Source organism: Falco peregrinus, chromosome 7, assembly GCF_023634155.1.
Source record: "Falco peregrinus isolate bFalPer1 chromosome 7, bFalPer1.pri, whole genome shotgun sequence".
In the NCBI taxonomy this organism is placed as follows: domain Eukaryota; kingdom Metazoa; phylum Chordata; class Aves; order Falconiformes; family Falconidae; genus Falco; species Falco peregrinus.
In genome coordinates this window covers 18,336,343-18,364,217 of record NC_073727.1, presented here as the reverse complement: position 1 = coordinate 18,364,217, position 27,875 = coordinate 18,336,343, and the positions used below count along the sequence as shown (strand labels likewise).

The 27,875-nt window shown below is 50.4% G+C and overlaps 1 protein-coding gene across 2 annotated transcripts; it reads right to left on the bottom strand.

Moving 5' to 3' along the window:
- Nucleotides 1-2,433: 2,433 nt before the first annotated feature.
- LOC101924167 (interferon-induced very large GTPase 1-like) lies at nucleotides 2,434-16,223 on the bottom strand. 2 transcript variants are annotated; one of them, XM_027785606.2, is made up of 3 exons: nucleotides 16,022-16,223; nucleotides 11,594-11,784; nucleotides 2,434-10,454 (listed from the first exon to the last, which is right to left on the bottom strand). In XM_027785606.2, exon 3 carries the CDS (start codon nucleotides 10,450-10,452, stop codon nucleotides 3,133-3,135), a length of 7,320 nt encoding a protein of 2,439 aa, XP_027641407.2. In that variant the 5' UTR covers nucleotides 10,453-10,454; nucleotides 11,594-11,784; nucleotides 16,022-16,223; the 3' UTR covers nucleotides 2,434-3,132. The 2 variants fall into 2 exon arrangements, with proteins under 2 accessions (XP_027641407.2, XP_055666391.1); XM_055810416.1 differs by lacking the exon at nucleotides 11,594-11,784.
- Between the last annotated feature and the right edge of the window lie 11,652 nt (nucleotides 16,224-27,875).

The window sequence follows — 27,875 nt, the reverse complement described above, 5'->3', positions numbered from 1 at the left end:
ATTCTGGGGTTTACGGGTTCCACCAAGTGGAGAGAAAAGCATTAACGTTTTCAGTTTCCCATCTCGCAGGAACATCTGCTCGGTCCCAGCCCTGCTTGTTCTGCTTGTGCGTTTTGCTGCACTTTTTTCGTTTTTCCTTTAAAGGAAAGTGAAAGAGAAAGGTGGACCCAGGGAACCAGAGCAGGGGTGCCTTCCCAATGCAGTTTGGATGGCAGGCATCCCAGGCCAGGACCAGCCAGAGAACCTCAGGAGCACGTAGGGCAGAGCTGGGGTGAGGGGAACCTATGGGCAGTGTGTATATTTGGGATCCCATGGGATGGGGGGGGGGGCACACACACAGGGAGGGGGATTGGGACGGATAAAGCAAGGAGGTGGAGAAGAATATAAAGCAAGGAAGGGGAGAAGAGAAAGTGAAAGCAAAGTTGGTGCACTCAGGCTTCCACATCTCCACTTTCAGCACTGTCCAGGCCTCTTCCCAGCCTGCCACCCCAGCCCCATCACCTGCCTTCTCCAGCCCCCATCTTTCCCACTGTATGCATCAGACAGACCCCCACTGGACAGCTCCTTGCCAGCTTTACGTTCACATCCCAACAGCATCAGGTCTTTTGCGTTCCCTAATGACTTCTTTTGAGCAAGTCAGTGTCACCAAGAACCTTAATTACAAACCTTGCATGCAGGGAGAGATCCTGCATCCCTGTGTCACTTTGAAGGCATGTTTGCATTCCTCCCCACAGCAATGTCTGCGAGGAAGGACAGCTCAGATGATCCTTCTGAGGGAGATGTGGGCCAGGATGGACTGGCAGAGACACTGGAAGGTGTGAGCCTCTGCATAGAGTACTGGCTCCCTGCACTGGCTGGAGGAGGAGCTGGGAGAAGATGAATCTTCATCTGAAAGGTGAAGATTACCTAAAGCTTGCAAGCAGTGCACAGCACACGTGGGAGAAAATGTGAATTCGCATGCACGCCCCCACACACATTTAGTGTGGGGGATACAGACACTCACTCCCTGCCCAGCAGCCAGGGAGCCAGCTGTGGGCTGCACCCCACAGACCTGCCTCAACTGCCAGTGCTCAGTCCTTCACTTACCTCATACCCACCAGTCCCCCCAGGTCATTTGCTTTCAGGACATACACACTATTCCCACCCCAGTGGCTGTAGGTTAAAGACTCCCACTTGTTCCAGTAGCTGGCATTGAGACCCTCACTCTCACTCCAGTAGCTGCACTGGGACCCCTCTCACTCCCATAGCTGACACCATGGGCCAGAGGTACCTATATCTCAGTCTGACCCCAGTAGCTGGCCCCAAATCCACTCACACAAACAGGTCTCACCAATAATGGGCACTGAGTCATTGCAGTGCATGCTCACACCAGTGAGGTTTGGTTCCTGTCATTATCTCCATGTCTGTTTTGTCAGGTCTGTGTCTTGGTATATTTTGGGTTTGATTCCCCTTTTTCCCTGTAATTTCCCAGCTGACCAACTCCCCGATCAGGTAACCTCACTGGCATAAACCTTCTTGTGCTCTCACTCATCAGTTAGTGTGACTGACCAGGCTTGGATCCTACCGCCGCCTCCTTTATCATTTGTCAGTCAGATTTGTTTAACTGGATGTTCTTGTTTATGGCTTCCTCCCCTTCTTATTATCCCTTGAGACACTGAAGAAGGTCCTTGACCAGACAGCCTGAAAGGAGCAGATGCTGGCCTTCCACACACCCTTCCACAGACCATCATGCAGTTGCCACCTGCCCACCTTCACAAGCACAAACACTGAAGTCACACACACCTGTGGCTCACCTGAAAATAAAGGACACAGAGACCAGTCCAACTTGACCAGTTTATTAGCAAAGACTACAAGGGATTAGACTGAATCACCACTTTAGCCAGCTGTCCAGGAGGGCCTTGTCCTTGGATGTCCAGAGGTGTATCAGGAACTGCTCAGCAAAAACCATGAACCCCCTCACTGGTGCAGACCCAGCTGGTTACATATTCTCCAGTCCACGGCCCCATTGCCACTGGCCTGTCTTGACAGCATGAACACTTAACATCACACACTGCCTATAGCTGCTGAGGGAGCTGCAAAGATACATAATTCTCGACATTGTTAATACAAAGGCTTTTGGATTAACAGCTAAGCAAATGGCAAGAGCATTTGTAATTGTGTCTAAGAGCTGGAGGAAAGTTCGCCAGGCCAGGCACCTGTGTAGGAATGGCTTAGCTAAATGTATGAGAATAAACCTCATAGACACAGAGTTAAACCACCACCTAAACCAGGGACCCTCAAACTTTTTAAACAGGGGGGCCGGCACGATGTGGGGTGAAGTGGCAGGCAGTCATCTGCGGCTGCTTGGTTTCCCCCCCCACCCCCCGTCGGGGGGGGGGGGGGGGGGGGAGGGGGCGGGGGAGTTCTGTAAAGGGGGGGGGGGGGGGGGGCGGGGGGGTTCTGTAAATACTGGGGGCCGGATTGAGGACCCTGGGGGCTGTATCCAGCCCGCGGGCTGTAGTTTGAGGACCCCTGACTGAAACCCACAGAGGCTGTTGTGTTCACTGCTTAAATAACATCAGAGACAGAACAGCAATGGGTCTGAGTGACGCACTCAGCTTATCAATAAGGAATCAATAAAGGAATGGTAATACTGAAAAGCAAAACAGCACAGCTTGCAGCCAATGTTGTGCTGCTTTCAGATCCTGCAGCCCTTTTTTTAAGTGTGACAAGTACTTTCTACATGAAAACTATTTTTTTTTTTGTCAGTCTCACTTATATTCTCATGGCAGCTGATAAAATTGGTGTTTTCTAATGCTGCCTTTGCCCTTGGCACTTGGTCTCTTGGTCTCAGTCTTGGCCATATGACTGCTCACTGCAGGAATATTTTTCTTTTTTGCTCTAAGACAAAGCACATGTAAATGTTTATGGCAAGAAGGGAAGAGGATTCTGACTTTATCGTGAAGCAGGGGAATTACTGAGCAGTGGCAGGAGTAGCACATCTTATTCCACCCAACTTTGTGAGCAATTAGATACCAATTCCTTCATGTGGCTTGAGTTCGTAGTCATTATAACAATATTTTGTGGATAGACTTGTACTACATTCTTATAAAATGCAAAGCAGCTGCCATTCTTCCTTCATATTGACTTGGCCTAAAACTTCTCCAGTTCAGCAAGTGCTTCCTGCTTTGTAATTTTCTGCCACGAATCAGGGATTTCTCCTTTGCCATGAAATTTCCCATTGTAATGCTTTTCTAGTTTTGTCTTGAAATGACACACAAACCATTTCCAGTATGCTTGCATGGATGGATCAGAAGAAATGTTCCAAGTGGAATAAGGAGGTCCAGCATCTCGGTATCTTTTGTAGGGCATCCAGGTCTCTTCACCAATCAAGAATGAACAGTCACTTGCAACACTAGTAGAACAAATATCAATGACCAGATTGTCTGTTTTATGCCACCTGTATCCCACCAAAACTTGTGGACGATGGAAGACAAGCTGATGGTCTCCATCATGATTCGGCATGGTGTTTGTGCAAACAGCCCCACAAAAGGGACACCTCACCCAGCACCCTTCAAACTGTTCAGCCAGGATTTTGTGAGGCTGCCTTTCAAATGTGCTCATATCAGCACTAGCAAACTCTTCCTTGAGACTATCCTTCAGGGGAGCCAGTGCTTCTGTCATGGCATTTTTCAGGAACTCTATGTCTGTTATCTCCTGATGTTCAATGTTCTTCAGTTCCCTTCTGGGCAAGCTTAGCACCTCTTCAAGTTCACTGCAAAATGCATCCAGCCAAAGAGAGATTTTGTCATTTCTGTCGTTTCTGTCTTTGACAAAGCTGGTTGATACAAAAACAGCTGACTGGATGCTTTCATAGAGGTGAGCAAGAGAGTCATCTAAAAACTTATCCAGCCTCCTGTTCTTATCTAAACAGTACTCCTTAACACGTGTCTCAATGTAACTCTCTAAAAATCTTTGTGGGCAACTAAGGTAATCCTTGAACTTCTCAAAATTTTCTTCTTCTGCCAGGTATCTCAGTATGCAGCCTTCCAGAGAGGATCTATTGCCATTGAAATCTCGGATTTTACCCTTCATGTCCCGAGCTATGGCAAGAGCTGTCCTCTCATAGACTGCCTGGTGAAGAGCTGGGGCAATCTTGTCACACAGGAAAACAGCAAATATTGTGATAGAAGTGGCTCCTTGGCAGGAAATCTGGAAACATTTAAAGAAATCTTCTCTCTTGCTCTCCAGGTAGATGGCTGGATCATTTGCTTTTCTGAACATTGCATGCATGGTTTTAAATCTTTCTGCTGCTGTTTTACACAGATACAGTGATAAATCTATCCTGTAATCCTTATTAAAACTATATTTTGCATTGCTAGGGACAGAATTCATACCTTTCTGTACTTCATTTAGTATTTCATGAATAAAACTTCGACTGTAATCCCTTTTCTCCTTTTCCTTCTTGTCAATGTTTTCCCTCACACGTGCTATGATGGTATCTGTAATGTGTTGTATGGTGCTCAGAGCAACATCATCAAAATTTGTACTCCAGATGTAATTCAGTAAATTTCTTTTCTTAGCAACATGTTTCTCCAAGTCAACAGAAAATACTCCATGTTTGGGAAATGTCTTGATTCGTGTGGGTAAGTTTGGCTCCTTAAAGTGTTCTAGAAGGACATCTTCTATTTCCACATCGATATCAACCTGTTCTGGAGGGGGACCAGCAGAGGAGACTTCAGCAACACAGCCTGCCCAGAGAGACATAAAGTTGTCTCTCAGTTCTCTTTCGGTTAGTTTCTTGCCTTTTAGACGCAGAGCCAACTGTCTACTCCTTTTCAGAAACTTGTCTTCATATTCTGACTTCTTTTCATCCAGTTTACACTGGTTCTTCTTTAGTTCAATAAGACGCTCACACTTCTTCCTAGTTTCAGAAAGAAGAGATTCTTTTAGTTCTTTCAGCTTCAGTTCTGTGCTGCTTTTCCACTGGACCAGTATCTCAGAATCTCTGTCTTCACTGAAATACTTTTCCATGTCTTTCATGATGGCATCGTTTGTCTCTTGCACTAGTTTTTCAAGGTATTCTGTGGTGACATTCTGCAAGTCCCCATTCCGAACTCTATTGTCCAGTTTCATTTGCAGGTCTAAGATGTGACTCCTCAGCTGCCAGGTCCACTGACTAAATGCGGTTTCCAGTTTCTTGTAGGCAGCAATCTCCACTGAATTCTTGAAGCTGAAAATGAAGTTTTCATTCAGCAAAGCATTCCAGAGGTCACTAATACGAATTTTCAAGCTTGAAAGCTTCAAAATGCTGCCCTGTGACTCCTTCTTGGCAGCTTGGAGAATTCTGCTCTTTAATTCCTGGACGTTTTGGCTGTAGGTGGGGTTGGGTGGTGCCATGGGGGGGTTTCCTTCCCACAGATGAGCAAAGTAATGAATGTGGGTGTTCACATCAAAGCGGATGACATCACTGAAGCAGGAGGCATCACAGAATTCCTGCTGGGCAGCTGTCACAGTCATTTCATCCAGCTTTTCCTGCAGACGTCTTTGTCCTTCCATGTTCTTTTCCTTGGCAGTTATTTCTCCCACATTTTGGTGTACAAACAGACAGCTTGGGGAAAGATTTACTTGCTTCATCCTCAGAAAAGCCTGCACAGCAATCTGAAGGACATCTTGCATTTCTGAAGGATTTTCTCCAAAGATATTGATCAGAGTCATGTTGCCAATGCCAATGACAAAGGTGGCCAGCTCGTTGTCATGATTAAGGGACTGTTTATTTGCCATCTCTATGGCACGAAGTCCCTCTGTGTCAACAACTAGCATGTAATCAAAGTCCAAATCTTGTTGCAGCTTCTTGTCCACTTTAATTAGCTGCATAAATGCTCCCCGAGTGCATCTCCCTGCACTGACACTAAACTGAAGACCAAACATGGCATTCAACAGGGTTGACTTCCCTGTGCTCTGGATGCCAAGCACTGAGAGAACAAATATTCGTTTGTCCCCTAGCTTCTCAATTAATCTGTCAAAGATTGCGCTGACCCATCGTAATGGTACGTAAGAAGCATCACCATCCATCAGCTCTACAGGATATCCTGAAACCATCAGATCAGCTGCAATTTCAGGTAGTTTGGCAAAACATATATCCTGTGAGTCCATTGATTCCAGAGCTTCATAAATCTGCCCTACCTCTCTCAAAATATGCTCAAGGCCAATGGACGAATCGTTGATTTCATTGGAGAGGTCATCTAACTGGCGCAGCAACACAGGTTTCAGATTGTTTTTCTCATTGCTTTTCTTTGTTGCCAGGATTTGAGACCATAATTGGTGATACTTTCCCTTCAGTTCATCAAGGTGACCAGAGGACAGGTCATCCATAAAGATCTTCATCCACTGCAGGAAGTATTTCTTGGTATCTGCTGGCTGTGACTGGAGAAAGCCAAGGACTGATTTCATCAGCTGATTGAGGGGGAAAGCTTTTGCTAGTTGCTTTCTTCTTATTGCTGACTTCTCTGTTTCAATTTGGCTCCGATGATGCTCTATGCTCTTGTTTCTCTTTTCCTGCAACCGAGTGAGTTCTTTGTCCTTTTTGCACCACATGTACCACAGCTTTCCTTGAAGAGGCAGAAGATGGGATTTGATCTCAGACAACTTCTCTTGCTTCAGAAGCTTCACCAGCTCCTTCGCCTTTTCTTTGGCTGTCACACACGCATCTGTATCTTGGTCGACTAAGAATCTGTACTTGCGAGCTTTGTCCAGGCAGGCATCAAGGCTGGAAAGCATGTTAGACCCTTCCAGGAGATCCCTGATTTTTTTTGTCAGCTCATCCATTAATTCTGCTTCGTTTCTGTTCTTGATACCTATTTTTATTTTTTGGCTAGATCGGCTAGCTGCAACGTTCTCTTTTTCAGTGAAAAGACAAACCAAAGGCGTTTGTGACTGCCACAGATCACGTAAAATCTTCACCCCTCTCTCATCGCTCTGATCAGACTCAGATACAAAAACCACATTCACAGCAGATATCTCCTGTAAAAACTGCAGCTGTTCTTTGTGATCCCTTGCATCTCCATGCAGGTTACAGAAAGCCACACAGCAGTCAAAGCTGTCATCACCACTGCCCCGGGGACAGTACCAGGAGATCTCCACAACACCTTTCATCAGCAAACAGTCTTTGGTGCTGCCTTTGCAATGTCGGTGGAAAAAGACGTCATGCTTCTGTTTGCTCAGCAGAGCATTCAGGATCTGAGACTTGGAAGAGGAGGGAGAGCTGCCAATCCGTATGAAGGACACAATGGGTGTTTCTGCCTGATACAACAGTTTGTTTTTGTAACTGTTCATTTTGGCCTCCTTTCCTGACTTCTCAGCCTCTTTCCAGCTTTTTTTTATTTGGCTGAGGGACCAGAGGGGGAACTCTATCTGTGAAGTGCATGGGTTGGGTACCAGGAGAGGTAGTGCAAACTGGCAGAAAGCAAGTTTTGTTGAAATGTACTGTCTCATGAAATCATCAGCACAATGAAATATTGCCATCTGGAGGTCCATAGGGTGCACACAATTTTCCTTGGTTGGAGATTTAGGGGCTTCTTCCTCCAAATCAGTGAAAAAGTCATCAAAGGAATCTGAGGGTTCATGCTCTTGCTCTGTGTTCTTTGGCACAGGTGTGAGTCCTGGGTTGCTCTCATCCTTGTAAGTCAGGTACCTCACCCGATAATCCACAGTTAACAGTTTTTGCAAGAAGTAAAATGGTAGTTCATTGTCCTTGCTAGGCTGGCTGTCATGTAAAGATGTGTTGTATATGATGTGGAAATCTTCCGTCCCCATTTTTCTTGGATAGTAACTTTCTAGTCCAAGGCGCTTAAGTAAGTGGAGGAACTCTTGATTTGCAATGACTTGATTTGCTTTGTATTTGCTGCCATCTGATTCGGATTTGGACTCACTGGAAGGCTGTATTCTTTGAAAAGTGTCTTCCATGTCTTTGATTATATTGTGTTTCTTCAGATCATCATGTGTGTCATCCAAGCGCCCATTGATGAAGGAAAGCAAGTCACTTTCCAGCATCTCCCAGTCTTTGAATGCACTGTGCTTTTCAAGAAGAGTTTTTATCTCTGTTGTCCATAGGTTTTTCATTTGATCTTCCATGAAAATGAAACGTTTATTCTTCTGCTCAGGGGGCACCTCTTTATGTTCAGAAGTTACAGTTAGACCCATCAGCAGCAGGAATGCCTGAGCTCTGTAAATGTCTTGCTCCTTCAGACCCAGATACTCCTTATGTCCCATTTCCATTTCATTTATCATGAAGTTAATTTCTGGATATCCAAGGAGGTACTGAAAAGTCCCCCTTTCCACCTGGTATCCTGTGCTGGTTGTAATTAAGATCACCAAGAGTTCTATGTCTTTCTGTGCCCTTTCCTGGAGAAACTGGAGTAAAGAATAAACAGCTAGGCTTGCAGTCAAGGTGGCTTTTATTTTTGCTTCATGAATGGCAGATGCAGAGGTTTCTGGTGCATAGGTGACTTCCTGGATGTACTCCTTCATTTGCAGGAGTGTCTTGGTGAGATCTTCAAGCTCAGCAACATGGGGAGTTTCGGGAACCATGTGCTCAGTATGGAAGATCCATTGCATAATGAAGGAAGACCTGGGGAAGTCCTTGACAGAATAGACATGAGGATCCAGGAGGCACTTCAACAGAGACTTGATATAGGTGGTATTTTCTGGAGGTGACTTCTTGCAAAACAGAACGGTATTCACCAGGAACTCCTGCAGTGCTTTGTCTGACAGGCATATGTTGATCCAGACACTATGGTTTTTGGTTTTTTCATTCAGATTCTGTTTGAAATCTATCAGTGTGAGCAGTTTCCTTTCATCACCTGTCACCGCCCAGGTCTTCACACAATCCACAAAAGCTTTGGCCTCTTCCACTGCACTGATCAATTCCTCTCCAAACATGGTGCCAACACAGCAATTCGTTAGTGCTTCATATGTTGCCCTGAGGCTGCTGCTTATTTGATAGACAGACTTAAAGTCACTGCTGTGATTAAACTGGATTATATCCCACACTGGGATCAGCTGAAAGCCTCGGTCAATAACACACCAGGTTGTGTTGTTAGTTACAAGCCCAAATTTCCACTGAGGAAGAGAACTTGTCTCTGATGGGCCCCCTGTGTTGGCCACGTAGACCTGAACTGCTGTGTAGGCACTTTTTCCATCTCTTCCCTGAGAAGAAGCCTGTAAGCTGGATTTTGAAATGTCCACGTTCACCCCTGCGCTGACACCAAAGTTGCTATAGCTGGCCCCGATGCAGCTGTTCAGTGCTTCAGATGCTTGTCGCTTCATCTCTTCCCGCTGTTCAGCTCTGAATCCTTCCGTAGATGCCTTCCACCAGAATATCCCCCCAAAGTGCAGGGGACCCTGGTTTACGTGGGACCCAAACCTGCTGAAGAAGCTCGCACACCTGCTCTTCAGCATGACAGGCCTGTCTGCTTCCTGGGTGATGTTCAAAAGATGCTCAATGTCTTGCAGCTCCCACAGGGCTGCATCTGAGAGGCGAAGCTGATGCTTTTGTAAGTAGCAGGAGGCCAAAGGGATGTACTGGTACTTGGTGGTGCAAATGTAGCTCTGTTCAGAGCGGGACTGGTGAACATCCTCCAGCTGCGAGGATCTGCTGTAATCTACATTAGCTTCAACATTAAACCCCCAGAAGCCGGCTTTGGCAGAAACGCTGATGCTGAACCCCAGCTGCTCCATGGACTTGGTGAAAGTGGCTTCTTCTGCAGAGGAGGAGAACTCCTTCCTCTCAAACAGCATCCCTTGCTCTGGACCGGTGAGCTTGAATCCATCGGGAATGCTGATGATCTGGTCTCGCTTTGCCAGCACATCTGCCAGGCTGCTGGTTCTGTAAATGCCCTGCAGGGCCAGTCCCCCCGACGCCCGCCTCAGGACCTCTGTGTCAGAGACGTTCTCACCCCTGCCCACTGATGACTCCTGCTGCTCCAGCTGCTTCTGGACGCTCTCCAGCACATCCAGCAGTGACTTCTCTGGTGGGATCCAGTACTCTTTGGGAATCTCCATGGCTTGCCACAGAGCTTCCTCTTTCTTTCTTATGGCATCCCTGCTATGGCTGTGAATGTTGTGCATGTCTTTCAGCTCCTGCAGGACTAGCTTGGCTGCTTCTTGTCTCTGCTTTATCTTCTCCAAGCGCTCTTTCTGCAGGTCCTCAGAAGTTGTTTTGTTGTCTGTTAGTTCCAGGAGTTTTTGGAGAGCCTTTGTTTCCCAGGGGTACCGTACTGCACACTCCAGCTTAAGGTAGTCTTCATATTGCATATGTTTCAGGGCTTCTTTGGACTTCACTCCCAGTAGCTCTGACAGTTTGGGGACCCAGTATTCATCATCCAGTCCTTCTTTCTCACATGCTTCTGCCAGCTGTATTTTAGCAGAATGTGCCTTTTGATCGGCCTCTAGTATGTCCTCCTGTGAACCCATGGCTATGGAAGAAGAAAACACTTTAAGGTATATTGTAAGAGGCCCCAGCCTCTTATAAGAGGGGTCTCCAGCAGCTCTGGCCCTGGGAATTCCTCCTACTCAGCTGCTGGAGCCCAGCCTGGGTGGCCTAAGGCCTGGGGGGTCTCCGTCTCGGGACAGTGGTTATGCCTGCTACTTTCCCATTTGCAGGTTCAACCCTGAAGCTGAGGGTTGAACCCTCACACACCCTGACTTGGCCACACAACTTGTCATGGACAAGGTGCTGCCTTCAACAACACCCATGTATAGCCAAAAGGATTCATAAATGCCTAAGTACAGACAGCTGTGGTCATTCCTGAATCCCTCGAGCACCAGCACAGCCCCTCTGTCCATCCAACACCCCTGCTGCATCGTGCACCCTCTTACCAGCCTTACTGCTCACTGGGTGGTCCAGCTTGGTGCTCACCAGCAGAGGCATGTGCTCACACACTCATCTTACAGGCACCACACACTCACCCTGAATACTCAGCACCACACCTACGGGCTGTGACCTGTGGTCCTGCTCCAGCTGCCAGCACGGAGCCCCACACTCATGCCCATTCCCCCTAGGAGCTGCTTCTCGGGACACACATCATTCCCACCCCAATGGATAGGAAAAAGCTATGTTATCCCTGCCCAGAGTTTTGCCTGGAGCATCCTGTTGGCCCATCATTAGTGACTGGAGACTTTGGGTCTTTGGCATTGTGTCCAGGAACACCTGTCTATCCAGTTTGTGTACCTGTGTGGTTTTGTTTATCGTTTACCCCTTCACTTATTCCATATGCACTGGAAAGGTCCTTGACTGCTAACCTTAACGGAGCTGGTGCTCTCACTGTCCACATGCTTTTACACCTTTTTTTACACTGTCATATAAACCTGATTATTGTCTGTGTCTCAATTCAGTAAGATACTGAAGAGATTTATGCAGTGCACAAAACCTTCCTGTGCTTTCAGCTCTCGTCCCACCAACAGCGCAAGACTCTTGCCAACACAGGCATTGATCTGAGATGCTTGTGACTGGACTTTGGAACCTTTTCAGAGCCTTTAAGTGTCAGCTTTTCCTTTAAAGTCAGTGAACCTTTAGGGAATATGCTCAGTGAATGTGGGGTCTGGTTCATCTCACCTCACGGTAGATGATCCTTTTGGTCAGATGCTTGATTTTCCAGAGGACACAGGCAGCCAAGGTCCCCAGCTCAGCCAAGAGAGCACACGGTCACATGGCAGGCCTGGTAGACAAGGCTGGGATGTAAGATGAAGATATGGACCACCTCAAGAATTCAAGAGGAAGAATACCAGGAAGGAAGGCCCAAAATCCTAAAAGAGAAGACCAGACAGGAGATGGCAACCCATCAACGTGAAGGATTCATTCCAGGGAGAAGTGGAGGCCATCCCTTCTCCACCAGTGATGATTGCCCAGCCAACAAAGGTTAATCAGGGCCTTTTTGGGGTGGTGACCAAACTAGGGTTTCACCTGGGACCTAAACCCACATACAAGAAAGACCTTGAGAGGCTTGAAAGGTGGGCCCATGCAAACCTCATGAGGTTCAACAAGGCCAAGTGCAATCTCCTGCACCTGGGTTGGGGCAATCCCAAGCACAAATACAGTCTGGGCAGAGAATGGACTGAGAGTAGCCCTGAGGAGAAAGGCTTGGGGGTGCTGGTGGATGAAAAACTGAACGTGACTCAGCATTGTGTGCTCACAGTACCTTGGGCTGCATCACCAGCATCATGGCCAGCAGGTCAAGAAAGGTGATTCTCCCCCTCTAGTCCATGCTCATGAGACCCCCCCTGCAGCACTGCGTCCGGCTCTGGGGTCCCCAGCACAGGAGAGACACGGAGCTGCTGGAGCGGGGCCAGAGGAGGCCAGGGAGATGCTCAGGGGCTGGAGCAGCTCTGCTGTGGGGACAGGCTGGGAGAGCTGGGGTGGCTCAGCCTGGGGAGGAGAAGGCTGCGGGGAGACCTTAGAGCACCTGCCGGTGCCTAAAGGGGCCGGCAAGAAAGCTGGGGAGGGGCTTTGGGCAAGGGCAGGTGGCGATGGCACACGGGGGAATGGCTTTACATGAGAGAGGGGAGATGGAGATGAGAGATGAGGAAGAAACTCTTCCCTGTGAGGGCGGCGAGGCGCTGGCCCAGGCTGCCCAGAGCAGCTGTGGGTGCCCCATCCCTGGCAGTGCTCAAGGCCGGGCTGGACGGGGCTGGGGGCAGCCTGGGCTGGGGGGAGGGGTCCTTGCCCATGGCAGGGGGGGTGGGAACTGGATGGTCTTTAAGGTCCCTTCCCACCCAAACCATTCTGTGATTCAATGATTCTACACCATTGTGGACATCAGCCTAGTGAAGTTTGCAAAGTATGTATCTCCTGCTTTAAGAGTCTCTTCTGCACACAACAAAAGGTGGCCAGAAGGTGCCTCAGGGGACAGGACTGTAATGCCTGTACACCATAACAACATCAAGCTTGAAAGAACAAGCCTGGCCATGCAGTCAAAGTTCAATCTGACTATAATTTAAAAAGGATCCCCCAGCACAGGGATCATTCCCCCAGTACCCAACTACCTGCTGACCTCTCAAATATTTGCCTTCCTGCCACCACCCAGAAGGCACCAGCAAGGGAGGGTGTGGGGCTCACACCAGATTTATTTGGGGGAGAAGATGTGGAACGATGGAGAGCACAGGCTGAATGATGGAGAATAGGCTGGTCCATGAGAGCAAAGAAAGAATCACTGCACCACAGGGCAGTGGGGCTGGGCAGGGACCCCTGGGACCACCCAGCCCACCCCCTGCTCAAGCAGGCTCTCCTACAGCAGCTGCACAGGATCGTGTCCAGGTGGGCTCTGGACATCCCCAGAGAAGGAGACTGCACAGCCTCTCTGGGCAGCCTGTCCCCGTGCTCCGGCACCCTCAAGGGAAAGAAGTTTTTCCTGCTCTCCCCACGGAGCTCCCTGTGCTGCAGTTTGTGCCCGTTGCCCCTTGTCCTGTCACTGGGCACCGCTGACAAGAGCCCGGCCCCGGCCCCCTGACACTGGCCCTTAAGGTACCTGTGTGCATCGCTCAGGTCCCCTCTCAGCCTTCTCCTGCCCAGGCTGAACAGCCCCAGCTCCCGCAGCCTTTCCTCCTAGGAGAGATGCTCCAGAGGCTTTGTCGCCTTCATGGCCCTTCCCTGAACTCTCTCCTATCTGTCCATGTCTCTCTGGAACTGGGGAGCCCAGCACTGGACCCAGAGCTCCAGATGGGCCCCACCAGGGCAGAGCAGAGGGGGAGGACCACCTCCCTCGACCTGCTGGCCACATTCCTCCCAATGCACCCCAGAATCCCACTGGCCCCTTAGCTATAAGAGCACACTGCTGGCCCATGGGCAACTTGCTGCCCACCAGCACTGCCAGCTTCACACCAGTGACTGCCCTCCAGCAGGTCAGCCCCAGCCTGTGCTGGTATGTGGGGTTGTTCCTCCCTCAGTGCAGGACCTTAAGCCTGGAGACCTGCAGAAAAGTCCCAGCTCTGGATACACGGGCAGTCCCGTCAACATCTGTGCTCTCCTGTCAGGCTCAGCCAGCCTCATGACAAAGTCTGGATGTGGCAGAGCCCAGCGGAACAGCAGTGACAATGCAGGAGCACATGCCCTATCCCACCATTGGCCAGACCATGCATCTGCTGCTGTGTGTGAAGCTCAAGCCCCCCAAAAGAGGAGGAAAAACATCGTGGGGGTCGGCTTCCGCCAGCAACTAAACCCCCACCAGCATCTCATGCCCACCTGCCAGCAGGATGGGGAGGAAAATGGAAGCAGAAAAGCAAAAGCAAGAAAATCTGCTGGGTCAAGACAGGAGTTTAGCAACTGAAGGAAAGCTGTGCATGCTCTAAAGCAAAGCAAGATGTTTATTCCCTAATTTGCATCAGCGGGCAGATGTCCAGCTGCTCCCTGGAAAGCAAAACCTCAGCTGTTTGGGAAGACAAATGCCCTGCCACCAGCATCTCCCCTTACTCCTTCTTCCCCCTAGCTGTGATTGCTGTGCAGCATGGTCCACTCCGGCCACCTGTCCCAGCTCTGTCCCCTCCCAACTACTAACCCGTTGGCCTGTTACCTGTGCTGTTCCAGTCTCAGATGCCCAAAAGAGCACTGCACGGCTGTGGTGGAGATTAACACCAGCCCTGCCGGACCCTGAACTATCTGTCACCCCTGTGCACTTTGAAGTCCCAGCATGGTTTCATATTTCTTCAAGAACAAGGAAAAAACTCACATGCAATTGTGTTAGTGCATGCGAAGGACCACTAAAGCGTATTTATGGAATAACATGGGATTGCTTTCTTCCTTGGAAGCAAATGAGGGAAGCAGCAAGGCTGGCAGTATGACCTGCCATGGGACTGCGTGCACCCCATTTCATGGGAACAGCCCCCTTGAGGGTGTTTTCCCCAGCCCTGCATCAGGAGAAGCAGGCTCTGGAAGCACTTGTGCCTTTGAGGGGCTGCACCAGGCACCACAGCACTTTGGGTGGTGAAGTATAGACTGTAGGAGAGGCTGGGACAGGTGAGTCCAACCATCACTCCATAGGGAGGAATAGGAAAAAATCTCCCCCTAGGCTTGGGGACAGAGCAGGGTGTCCCACAAATGCCACTTATCGCCCCAGTGCTGCTACGCTTTCTAACGAGTGTCACGGGAGGCAGGCACTGCCACCCAAGCTGCTGGCACCGCCAGCCCGAGGACTGTGCCCAGCACCCACTTGCTTCTGCACCCTCTTAATGCTGACAGAGAGCATACCACGGAAAAAGTCATTATCAGTGACCATAAAATCATGGTATCATTTAGATTGGAAAAGACTTTTAAGATCATCAAGTCCAACCTTTAACCCAGCACTGCCAAGCCCACCACTAACCTATGGCCCTGAGCACCACATCTGCGCATCTTTTAAACACCCCCAGGGACGGTGCAACCCCCCCCCTCCCTGGGCAGCCTGTCCCAGTGCTGGACACCCTTTTGGTGAAGAAATGTTTCCCAGTCTCCAACCTAAACCTGCCCTGGTGCAGCCTGAGGCCGTTCCCCCTTGCCCTGTCGCTTGTGACCTGGGAGCAGAGACCGACCCCCCTGGCTGCAGCCCCCTCCCAGGCAGCTGTAGGGAGCGATCGGGTCCCCCCTGAGCCCCCTCCTCTCCAGGCTGACCCCCCAGCCCCCCCCATCAGACTGGTGCCCCAGCCCCTGCCCCAGCCCCCTGCCCGGCTCTGGACACGCTCCGGACCCCCAAGCTCTGTCTGGGAGTGAGGGGCCAGAACGGACCCCAGGGCTCGAGGGGCGGCCGCACCGGTGCCCAGCGCAGGGGGACGGTCACTATAGACGCCTGCACAGCTCTGCAGCCGCCATGTCACCCAGCCCACTGCCTGGCACGGCTGTCGAGGGCACGCAGCCTGACCCTCCCGGGGCTGGGTCATGCCTGGAACAGGCAGGGTTAACCCTGGAAGCACACACAGGTCCTCAGAGCTCCCTCAGACAGACGAGCAAAGCCTGTTTGCTCCATCCCACACTCAGAGCAGAGACCATTCGCCCACTGCCTTAAAACCCCTTTCTTACCTTCCCTGGTATCTCTCAACTGATGGGAAAACACAAGAAATAAGAAGATGACAAGACCCCTGCTCTCTGCTGATCCCCAGCTCCCAGCCACACAGATCCTCAGCAGAGTCCTACTGTCTCAGTCTGGTCCTCAGCAGCTCCTGAGCTGGTGTCAGCCCAGCCCAGCTCTTCATACAGACCTGCCTCAGAGGCTGGCTTCCGCTTGTTTTATGTGTAGAGGCAAGGAGGAAATGTTCTGCTTTCCTGTAAATCAAACCATTCCCAGAAACAGAATGTGAAAGTAATGTGGCAGCTGGAGCTGAGCCAAGCAGCTCAGAAAGCTGCAGCAGCCCCAGACACCCACACCAGGTCCCCCAAACCATGTCCTGGACCCTGCACAGGGTGCTGGGTGTGCCCATCCGGCCATGGCAAAGCTGGGGCCTGCAGCTGGGGTGAAAGGCAGCAGGGGCTGGGCAGTGCTTGGGGCTCTCAGCTGGAAACCTCCCCGACCTGCTCCTCTTGCCCCAAATCATCAAATCATAGACTGGTTTGGATTGGAAGGGACCTTAAAGACCATCTAGTCCCACCCCACACACCCCCCGCCACGGGCAGGGACCCCTTCCACCAACCCAGGCTGCCCCCAGCCCCATCCAGCCTGGCCTTCAGCACTGCCAGGGATGGGGCACCCACAGCTGCTCTGGGCAATCAGTTTTTCATCCATCAGCACCCCCAAGTCAATCTTGGCAGGGCTGCTCTCCATCCTCTCATCCCCCAGCCCACATTGATACCAGGGGTTACCCTGATCCAGGTGCAGGAGATTGCACTTGGCCTTGTTGAACCTCACGAGGTTCACCCAGACCTGCTTCTCAAGCCTGCCCAGGTCCCTCTGGATGGTATCCCACCCCTCAGATGTGTCAGCCACACCACTAAGCTTGGTGTCATCTGCAAGTCTTCTGAGGGTGCACTCAATCCCATTGTCTGTGTCATTGATGAAGATATTAAACAGTCCTTCCTTCAGTACGGACCCTCGAGAGACACCACTCATCAGTGTTCTCTGTCCAGACATTGAGCTGTTGACCACTGCTCTCTAGATGCAACCATCCAGCCAGTTCTTCATCCACTAAATAGTCCATCCATCCAATCCACCTTGAATCCTCCTTTCCCCAGCCCTGCATCAGTTGTTGAAAGGGCAAACTGTACCCTGAAGGATTATCTTCAGAGACAGAAAGTATCACAGGACATAGATGTAACTAAACAGTTGACTAAGGTGTTGTTTACCTTAAACTCTCTCTCCCTTACAGAGGATAGAGAGGGACCACCTGTTATACATCACCAAACAGCGCGAGGGAACCAAACAACTACAGTTCCTGGTTTGAATGTTTTGTATAAAAATATGGCTTCAGGTGTATAGGAAGAGCCTAATCCAGTGTTATTTATTGGCAGAGGTTATTTTTGTATCTCCACAGATAAAGGACCTATATGGGTCCCTAGCAAGTTTGTGCGACCTGTATGTCAAGATCAGAAGATGGAAGAGAAGACTCAGAGCGAGCAGACAGAATAAACTGTCTATGTTGTAAGAGATGTAACCCACGGGTATTGTGCCAATGTATGCTATGTGGGGTAAAACAGTTCTGTAAGCCAAAGTTTAAATGTAAATTGTGTAAAGAGTTATGTGTTTTATTAGTAACCAGGCATGAAGCCAGAGAAAGCATACGACTAGTGTAATACCATGCTGATTGGAGACAATATACATCATCAGAATCTGTGAAACCACAGATTTGTGGGGTGAAATGTAAAAAAAAAAAAAAAAAAAAAAAAGTGTAAATTGCAGGAGTACACGTTTGAGTGGTGGACTTGGTTTACGGTCTTGATGAATTTTTTACCCATTGGCCTAAGTATTTTTGACATCTTGCCTAGGACAAACATATGGGTGACATGGGCCAATATCACGGGAGTAATAGACTTTTGTTTAAGTCTGCAACAAGCAGACAACCCCTTTAGAACTTCTTTAACTGGTATTCCCCTGCAAGAGAATGAAACAAATTTTGATGGTTTTTGGAATGTTAAAACAGTGGATCTGACTTCCAATCAGAATGGTACATGTATGAGTCCGAATGGGCAATTTGTTTGGCCTTCTATGCATAATGCAGCATGGCAGAAGACAGTATTTGAGAATTTAAATCAGCCACATCATTTACCTTTGCAGGAGTTAGACCTATTGGCTAGCGTTGTACCTGTTGAATATGTTAATGTTACTGCAACTGATATGGCAGACTGTACCCACATGTTATCACCGCTTCAACCCATGAATGGCACTGGAGTAATTTGGTTTGGTGACCCGTGGCAGTTATGGCTAACACGTCAACGGGGTTTTATACAGTGTTTCAAGATCTAACCAGTTCACCTATTTGGGGTGAATTGAAAACTGGGGGTTTCCATATAGATGTATCAGGGGGTTATCAGTTGCCACCAGGAGTCTTTTTGATATGTGGGGACAGAGCATGGCCAGGGATTCCTGTGTATCCTCTCGGTGGACCATGTTATTTAGGGCGCTTGACTTTGCTCCAAATATGAAAGACTTATTAAAAATAACTCAATAATATTATAGATCACGGAGGACACTGCGCACCTTTGATGAAACATGTAATGACCGAGTCGATCTGCATTCTGTAACAGCAAATATCCTAGCCTCCATATTTATGCCGGGGGCAATGGCAGCATTAAATGCTAAGAATATACGAAGGTTAGCATGCTGGGGAGAAAAACAATTTAATCTTACATCGCAGATTTTAAGTTTGTTATTGCTTGATGTAGATAATGTTAGGCAGGCTATGTTACAAAATAGAGCTGCAATAGATTTTTTGTTATTAGCACATGGACACAGTTGTGAGGATTTTGAAGGGATGTGTTGTATGAACCTTTCCGATCATTCCATATCGATGCACAAGAAGTTGTTACAACTGCAGGGAAACATGAAGCATATTCTTGCTGATGATAATCTCTTCGATGAATGGTTGAGAGGATTGGGGATAACAGGTTGTTTAAAGATGTTGTTGATGGAAGGAATATGCTTTGTTATAATCATTGTTGTAATGTTTTTAGGTTTTAACTGTTTATTTTCTTGTGTGAAGAAAGGTTTAACATCTATTGTGAAACAGACATGGGTTGTCCAAAAAGAAAAAGGGGATATGTAGAGGGATTTTTAAAGGACCGATGACATATGTTACCATTGTCCGGGTTGGACAACCCAGGCCTGTTAGTTGAAGCTGCAGAGCAACTTTAAATCGTCCTTGAAACAAGGAGTGTGAGAAAGAAGACAAGCTATGCACAAACAAGAAGCCAGGTGCAGAGCAAGTCCTGGGAACTGCGAAATCAACACACTCTCAGCGGCACACTCTGATCAGGCACCTGCAGCATGCTCACCGATCAGCGACACGGACGCCCAAGTGACCAGCAACCTTTATCCAATCACCTGTGTGTAAAGTCGTGTGAGCGGTTGGTTTAAGTTACAAATATGACCTGTTTGTTTAATAAAGTGAGCACGGCATGTAGCCATATTGGTGTGGTTGTCGTGACTTGGCCGACTCTCCACGGGGGACTCTTTTCTAGTGGGAACGCATGAAGGCCAGCAGAACCCCATGAAAGCTGGCAGTGGGATGAGTTGTGCCACCTGGGGCCTGGTAGCCACCTCTACCTGCTGGCACCAGCCAGGTTTGAGCTTCTCTGGAGGGGGACATGGTGACATCTCCTCATGACTCCAGCACCTCTCCTGCATTGGGTGCTCAGTTCCAGCTGCTGCTTTGTTCTCCCATGGCATCATCTCTCCTCCCACAGGCCCCAGGGCATCCACAGGGACATCATCTTCACTCTGGAGAGAAAGGTGATGGTGACCACCACCCACCTGGCGGGACCAGCCCACGCACCCCATGGCATTATCACAGCCCCAGCATGGGCAATGCTGACCCCCAGTGATGCTCAGCAGCTCCTTGAGCTCCTGCTGCAGTTTCAGCTGCAGCAGCTCCCACATCAGCTCCCGGCGCTGGCTCCATGGGGCCACCCCCATGTGCCGCAGGGTCCCCTCTGTCAGCCGCAGCAGGACCCGTCCTGAGATGGCATGCTTGTGTGCCAGCTTGGCCAGCTCCCTGGCCCTGCTCCGTGCAGCCAGCTACACACCCACCTCTGCCACTGTCCACTGCCCCAATGGGCGCTGCTCCCACCAGGCCCCCTCTGACACCTGTGAAAATATTCCACACGGCATTAGCTTACGGAATCACAGCACCACAGGGCGGTGGGGTTGGAGGGACCCCTGGGACCACCCAGCCCACCCCCTGCTCAAGCAGGCTCTCCTACAGCAGCTGCACAGGATCACATCCAGGCGGGCTCTGGACGTCCCCAGAGAAGGAGACTGCACAGCCTCTCTGGGCAGCCTGTCCCCGTGCTCCGGCACCCTCAAGGGAAAGAAGTTTTTCCTGCTCTCCCCACGGAGCTCCCTGTGCTGCAGTTTGTGCCCGTTGCCCCTTGTCCTGTCGCTGGGCACCGCTGACAAGAGCCTGGCCCCGGCCCCCTGACACTGGCCCTTAAGGTACCTGTGTGCATCGCTCAGGTCCCCTCTCAGCCTTCTCCTGCCCAGGCTGAACAGCCCCAGCTCCTGCAGCCTTTCCTCCTAGAAGAGATGCTCCAGAGGCTTTGTCACCTTCATGGCCCTTCCCTGAACTCTCTCCTGTCTGTCCATGTCTCTCTGGAACTGGGGAGCCCAGCACTGGACCCAGAGCTCCAGGTGTGACCTCACCAGGACAGAGCAGAAGGGAAGGCTCCCCTCCTGCGACCTGTTGGGCTTGTTCCTCCCAAAGTGCAGGACTTGGCGCTTGGCCCTGTTGGGTTTCATGCAGTTCCTGTCAGCCCATTTCTGCCACCTGCCAGAGTCTCTCGGGACTGGCGTACCAGCCAGTACTCAGTGGTAGCCAAACCATTGCGCTCTCAGCAGCGCTCCAGCTACAACTCCAGGGCACGGCACTATATGGGCTGCCAGGAGGAAAGCTGACTTCATCCCAGCCAGAGGCAGCACGGAATTTGATCGCCAAGGCGGGTTCGGGACCGGGATTAGGTCTGGGGTGGGCAACTGGAATGAGACCCCATCCTGAGCTGGCTCAACAGCTTCACAGGTCCGAGGTCCAGACCTGCTGGAGCCCAGTCACACAGAACCAAAGTGAAGCAAGGGGGGAAGATCAGGAGATGACAGGCTGCTGCAGCCAGCAGCCCAGACCGGGAGGAAAGAGCAAGCCCACGTTTTTCGGTAGCCCACCCTGACCCCAGGTGGCCTGCCCAGGGGGTGGGAAGGAGGGATCATGCCAAGTGGAGCTTCCTCGTTCTCCAAAGCTGCAGGTGCACGGCCAAAGCACAAGTGACTTCTCAGCAGAAGACAGCCCTGCATCCATGCCATCAGCAGGACGACGTCAGCAAGTTGCAGAGTCTCTCCTCAGCCGTTCCTCCCGCTGTGAACCCCATGCCCAGCAGCCTTACTGTGCCAGGCACGTCTCCACTCTGCCAGGATCCCCACAGGCCCTGGGTGCCAGTCCCCAGAAAAGCCCAGGAGGGCCCCATTGCTGGTGGGGAGCACTTGGACTGGGGAAAGGGGGGTGCCCTGTGCGCCCTGCCTTTCTTCTCCTTGCAGCTCTTTGGCAGCCTCAAGGGACTTGGCAGACTCAAGCCTCGCTGCTGCTGCTGCTGCTGCTGCTGCTGCTGCTCTTTTGCATGCCTCATCTGTGGGTCTCCGTTGCAGCTTTAGTCCCGGAGAAATGGGCTGGAGGATGGTGTCGATGCCGAGGCTGTGCATCCCTCACCGGGGCCGGCAGAGGTGCCCAGCCGGCTACTGCGGGACTGCCCAGGCTGGCAGTCTGAGAGCCCTGTGCCCACTGGGGCCATGGGCAGTGCCCTGGTGGGGAGCTCAGCCCCTGGCCCCAGGGGAAGGGGAAGGACAACTGGGGCTGCATGGCTGGAGCTACAGGAGTGCTCCCAAAAGGCTCCTTGGAGGGACAGTCTGAAACGAGGATGAAGCAAGGACCTGGTATGAAGCTGGTGGGGACAGCTGGGGACATGCCAGCCTCCCCCATGGTGGGGACGAGGCACAGAGCTGCCTCAATGCCTGTTCCTACTGCCAGCACTGTCGCTGTCACCCTCGTAGCCCTGGAGGTCACTGCCCCCCCCCTCCCATTCATTCAAGACATGAAGAGCTCTCGCGGACGTTTTAAGGACGCTGCTGCTTTATTCAAATAAAAGCTTAGTTTCACAGCCGACCTCTCTGCCAAGGTGTCGCGTTCCTGGGGAAAGTGCTCACGGCTGCTCTTTGGGCTTCTCTGCTGCTGGAGGCCTCCAGAGATGACAGGATGATCTTTGCTCCATCCCAGCAGAGCACAAGGCGCTTGAGGGCCTCTCTTATCCTTGGTCCCCCGATGGCTGCTTTACCTTCCCCTCTGGGCAGGACAGCAGCAGGCAGGCAGGCAGCAATGACCTGGGGACAGCATGGAATGTGAGGAGCAGCTGCTGGGCAGGGAAGCCCCAGGTACTTCTCTCCATCATCTGCCACCTGCACTGGGTGGGTGCCCAGCGGGCCGTCTCCTCTTGCCCACACCAAGCATCGGTGAAAGGCCATCGCAGCTCTCACCGCCATCCCAACGCTCCCAGACCACAGTATCTTGTCCTACAGAAACACCTCCCGAACGACACAGCTGTGAGAGCTGCACAAGGCAGCCCAGACCATCCCCATCCTCCCGTGCAGCGCTTGCTCTGCCAACGCTTCTCCCATCCCACCTTTTCTTGCCGGTGCTCCTCAATCCTCCAAATCCGCAGCGTGGAAGAGTGTGTCGACCTTAGACAAGAGGTTGAATGTCAGCCTCTGCTTGCCTTCCGTGGTGCTGCTGGGTTCCGGGCTCTCTGGCTCCAACAGCTCATCCACCTTATCCCCGATGTTCCTCTGCATGCTGGCCTTCAGCATTTGCCAGGACTGCACGACGCGCTGCACAGCAGACCTCTGCCGCAGGTCCCTCTGATCCGTGTGGGGCAGGGCCTGCTTCTCAACACTCTGCGTCCCCTCCAGGACTGCAGAGGACAGGGATGGAGGCGATGTAGATGTGGGGACCGGCTCCAGGACCGCAAAAGACACAGACGGGGCAGACGTGGGGACTGGCTCCAGGTCTGCTGAGGACAGGAACAGGGCATTCGTGGGGACCGGCTCCAGGACTGCAGAGGACAGGGATGGGGCAGACGTGGGGACCACGGTGGGGAGAGGGTCCTCCTGGCCATCCGGATGCAGGTCCGTGCTGCTGGTGTCACTGCGTTCTGCCCGCTCAGGAGCCCTTGCGTCCTGCCTGTCCCGTCTCCTCTGTCCCTTCTGTGTTCTCCGGGGCCTGAGGACGGGGTCTGATGCCTGCGAGCTCCGTCTGTCCCCAGGGCTCCTGGGCAGAGGCGCGTTGCAGTTCTTGCAGCACCTCTCAGGGGCTATTTCGGGGAGCCGCTGGGTGGTGTCCCACACGTAGGGCGGCTCCCCATCGACGGCCAGCTCAAAGCGCAGCCGCAGGTCCAGCTGCAGGTCCTCCTCGTGCACCAGGATGTCCGTGTTGTGGAGGGTGATGACCAGCATGGGCAGGTCCTGTCCTGCCGCGGGCTTGCTGTGGTGCGGGCAGGTGCTGATGAGGCATCGACAGCACTGCAGGCAGACGCGATATTCTTCCTGAAAGGTTTGAGGTGGGATTGAAGTGCTGCTGTGCCGCATTTTCTTCAGCTCTTCCAGCAGGTTGCGGCAGATTTTGGTGATGTCCAGGGATGCCATCAGGGATCTGGCGAGCTCCTGCATGTTGCCGATGGAGGGCCAGTTCCTGAGGTGCTCTGAGCTGGTGTCAACACTGAGAGGCCCGCCTTGAGCCATGCCTCCCGCCTCCTCGGGGAGCTCCCTTGCAGAGGCTCCTTCCTCGCTGCTGCTGCTTTCTCCCCGCTTTTCCTCCAAGGACCATCATCCGCCTGTGGGGGAAGGTACCAGCTGGACCTTGGGCCCTGCCAGTGAGAGGGCTGGAGGGGCAGGGGAAATCAGGAGGGGACACAGCCAGGACAGGTGACCCAAGCTAGTCAAAGAGGTATTCCATACCATATGACATCATGCTGGGTATATAAACTGGGGGAAGAAGAAGGAAGGGCGGGACATTTGGCATTATGGTGTTTGTCTTTGCGAGTAACCGTTACGCGTGATGGAGCCCTGCTTCCCCGGGGATGGCCGAGCACCTGCCTGCCCGTGGGAAGTGGTGAATGAATTCCCTGCTTTGCGGTGCTTGCGTGCACAGCTTTTGCTTTACCCTTTTTCCCCACCTTTGCATTTTCTTCTTATTATTATTATTATATATTATTGTTCTTCTTACCTCTTTATTCTGTTTAAATTATTAAATTGATCTTATCTCACCCCTTGACTTTTACATTCCTTTCCAGTTCTCCTGCCCATCCCTCTGAGTGAGGGGCAGTGAGTGAGCGGCTGCGTGGTGCTTGGTTGCTGGCCAGGGTTAAACCACGACAGCTTCGCACCAGCCAGGGACACCAGGGTGTCTCTCTTGCACCAGGGATCCCAGCCTGGCCCCGGGACAGCACGGCCTATTGAAGTGCCCCTGCCTCCACAAAGAAGACAAACAGGAGATGGTAAAGGAACCTCATGACCACAGGTGGGATGTGAATTCCTTACCTGCAATTAGCAGAGGCAAGACTGAAAGACACTGAACGAGGAATTGCTTAAAACATGCCCTCACCAACCAAAGACAAATTTTACAAAATCTACAGAGTCAAACAAAGAACAAAGCATAAACTGCATCCTTGGAGATATGAAAACTTTCAGTGAATATACCTCAAAGCAACCTGACCTAAATAGCCTAGCTTTGAGCATGGATTCAGACTAGAAACTCCTAGACTACCTTCAACCTAATTTATTCTGGGATCCTATGGTGTTTTGGTGTTGTGTTTTGGTGTTTTTTTAATATTGGTCTTATTGCATTGAAAATGTTATTCCAGATCTGTTCAACACCAGGCAGCTACTCTTGTACCAGTACACCCCCATGAATTATTCACCTTCAACCTACTGTAGTTCACAAAGTGTTTAGAGACCAAGTCAACCATCGTCCATAGGAAAGTGTAAAAAAGACACCTGTATCTCTTGAACATCAATTAAGGTGACCACTTGTGCAAAGTGTTACTGGAATTCAGGCAAGATATGTAGTTCAAAATGCAACTCTGAACGGCGGTGATGGCTGGGTGCCTGTTTCCATAGGAAGCGAGACACTTCTTAACCAACCAGCCCTCTGTCTCTGATGCCTTGAGTGAAGGTTTCTGGGTCTCTGATCACTCCTCTTGGAGGTCAACAAAACACAATTTCCTCCTGCAAGCCCTGCAAGCCACCAACCCATGGTTCTGTAGAACACATACAAACTGGATGCACTCATTGGGGTAAAGCAAGAAGGAAGGCATTAATGAAAGCAGAATACTCATTAGACTTGAGATTAAGAAAAGGAAAAGAAATGTTAGGGTGCCTGTCCAGAACCAGGCAGAGTGTTACCAGCAAAGGAGGTGGAAGATCACCACTGCTGTCTGCCTCTTCTCTGGTGAATGCACCAGACACAAACATACCTCTTTATATATTTTGGGATGCTGACAGTGCAGTCATGGGCCAATGAAAAAAGCCTTTTCCACCCAAATTTGTCATGTACTATGGTTTCTTCCATTGAGAAAGGAGGGTCTGCTTTGAGACTTCTTTCACCAGAAAGCCCCTGATCTGTGTGCAACCCATCCTAGACCATCCAAGTTTGTGTAAGATATGTTAGGCCACAGGGTTATGTAAAATACCTAGGAACATAAAATGACTGCTCCTTTTGATCCTGCAGGATCCTTATTCTGCTTTTAGCACGCAGTTTCATGGTCTAATTTGCAGCTGTAGCATGGTTATTTATTCCCTTCATAACATTTTGTCCTTTACATTTAACCTTCCGGTTGTCTTTTCTCCATGTGAGCCAAAGAATAAGCATTGCCTGCTTTGCTTTTCAGCTTATTAATTACAAAGGCGACAGTTTAGTGCATAATGAAATTATAAGGTATGAAATTAAAATACAACCTTTCACATAAAATGTTCTAGCAGATCACATTTTCATTTCTACTACTCCCTCTCTGGATTACTTTGGGTTTTTTTTCCTGTTGGTTCAGTGTTCTTCCTGATACCAGCTTTTACTCAATCTTTCTCAGGCTGCCTGGCCTCTGGCAGGATAACCAGCACAACTGCCAACCTCATACATATTTCTCAAATTATCTATAAAAGATAGACAGAGAAGAAATTTCATTTCAGCTCCAGCTGAATCGCAGTCAGAAGTCACACATTGTCTCTAAATACATGTATATGTGTGTCTGTATACACACACATTATACATGGATTATGTATATACCTGTATTGAAGCACCAAATATTTAATTCAAAGATTGTGAAGATTTTACAGTTTCTGACCCATAAGCATGTTTGCTGTTACTATCCCTAAGTCCTTTCTGGGACACAAGCAGCATTCCTGTTTCTGAAGTGCTTCTGCTCTAAGTCTAAACTGCCTGAAGAGCCCCAGCCTCTGTCAGGACATCTTACTCTATTCTGTATAATCCCGGTGACTTCATCAAATACTCCTGGGTAGGGAATGTGGAGCCTGGTTATAAAGCACTGCTGAGGCTCTGTCTCTTCCAGAACAGCGACTGATGTAGCTGCCCATGTGGCTTTAAACCTGCGACAGTCCACCGAGTCAGCCATGGCATGAAGGAGGAATTTGCTGCATTGTTTTTCACAGGGAACGGATTAAAAAAAGTCTTAGAAGCTCCAATGTTGATTTTAATGGAGAACAAACTCAAGTGATATTTTTGGCATGCAGATCTCCCTGTTGCCTGTGTCTACCAGTGAGCAAATCTTTCCTCCAGTCTTACTGTGAGTCTGGGAGATTAATGTGGTTTTCTGGTTATTATAAACTCTCATTCTGCAACAGCAAGAAATTTTCTTTCCACCTTTCCTTATACCCATCCTGATAAGATGCCTGGTCCCTCTTCCTCTGGGATCTGCCCACTCTCCTGTGCTACCCTATCTCTGCATGTGTCTTTACCTGTTCCCACTCTCTGCTCCAGAAGTCTTACACACACCCCCAACCCAAATATCAACAAATAATTGTCCATAAGCCAACAATTTAAAGTCAAGCCATGCTCTGCAGTAGTGGATTTGTTAACCCATGACATGGGGAGTTGGAGGATGGCAAGAAGGCCCAGATGCACACAGCTGCTGTCAGCTTGGCCATCAGACACTTCTCTGTGCCGTGTCCCACCAGACAGGAGGTCTGGATCTGTGGTGCCCTCATCTGGAGGTTGCTGCCTGGCAGCTGAGCTGTGCGATGCTTGTGCACCTGGTGCTATAGAGGGGAGAAGTGCGTGGGAGCTGTGGATGCACAGTGGTCCCCAGAGGTTTGACAGCACGTGAAATGAGTCATCAGTGCCACCCTGGCTGTGTGGTGCCTTGTGTTTAGGTAAATGCCACATCTTCAAGTGTGCAAAGGGAGGATTAACACAGAGGTTAATTTATTATGGCTTTTAAAACCACCTTGCTCTGTTCCTCAGCATCCTGGGCATCACTGTGTGGCTGGGCTGGAGCAGAGCTGAACGCTGGGGTCGTTGAGACCTGAAACCTGGGCTGTGGCAGGAGATTACAGAGGGATTTATGGAGAGGCAGAAGTAAAAGCTGTAGGAAAATAACACTGGCTTATTTCCTTCTTTCTTCCCTGTACCACAGTGCTTAGTTTTACACCAGATATATAGCTATTTTTTTTCAAGCAACAAGC

What these genes read in the sequence shown, in the direction of transcription:
- LOC101924167 (XM_027785606.2), bottom strand. Translation starts at nt 10,452, where the DNA reads ATGGGTTCACAGGAGGACATACTAGAGGCCGATCAAAAGGCACATTCT.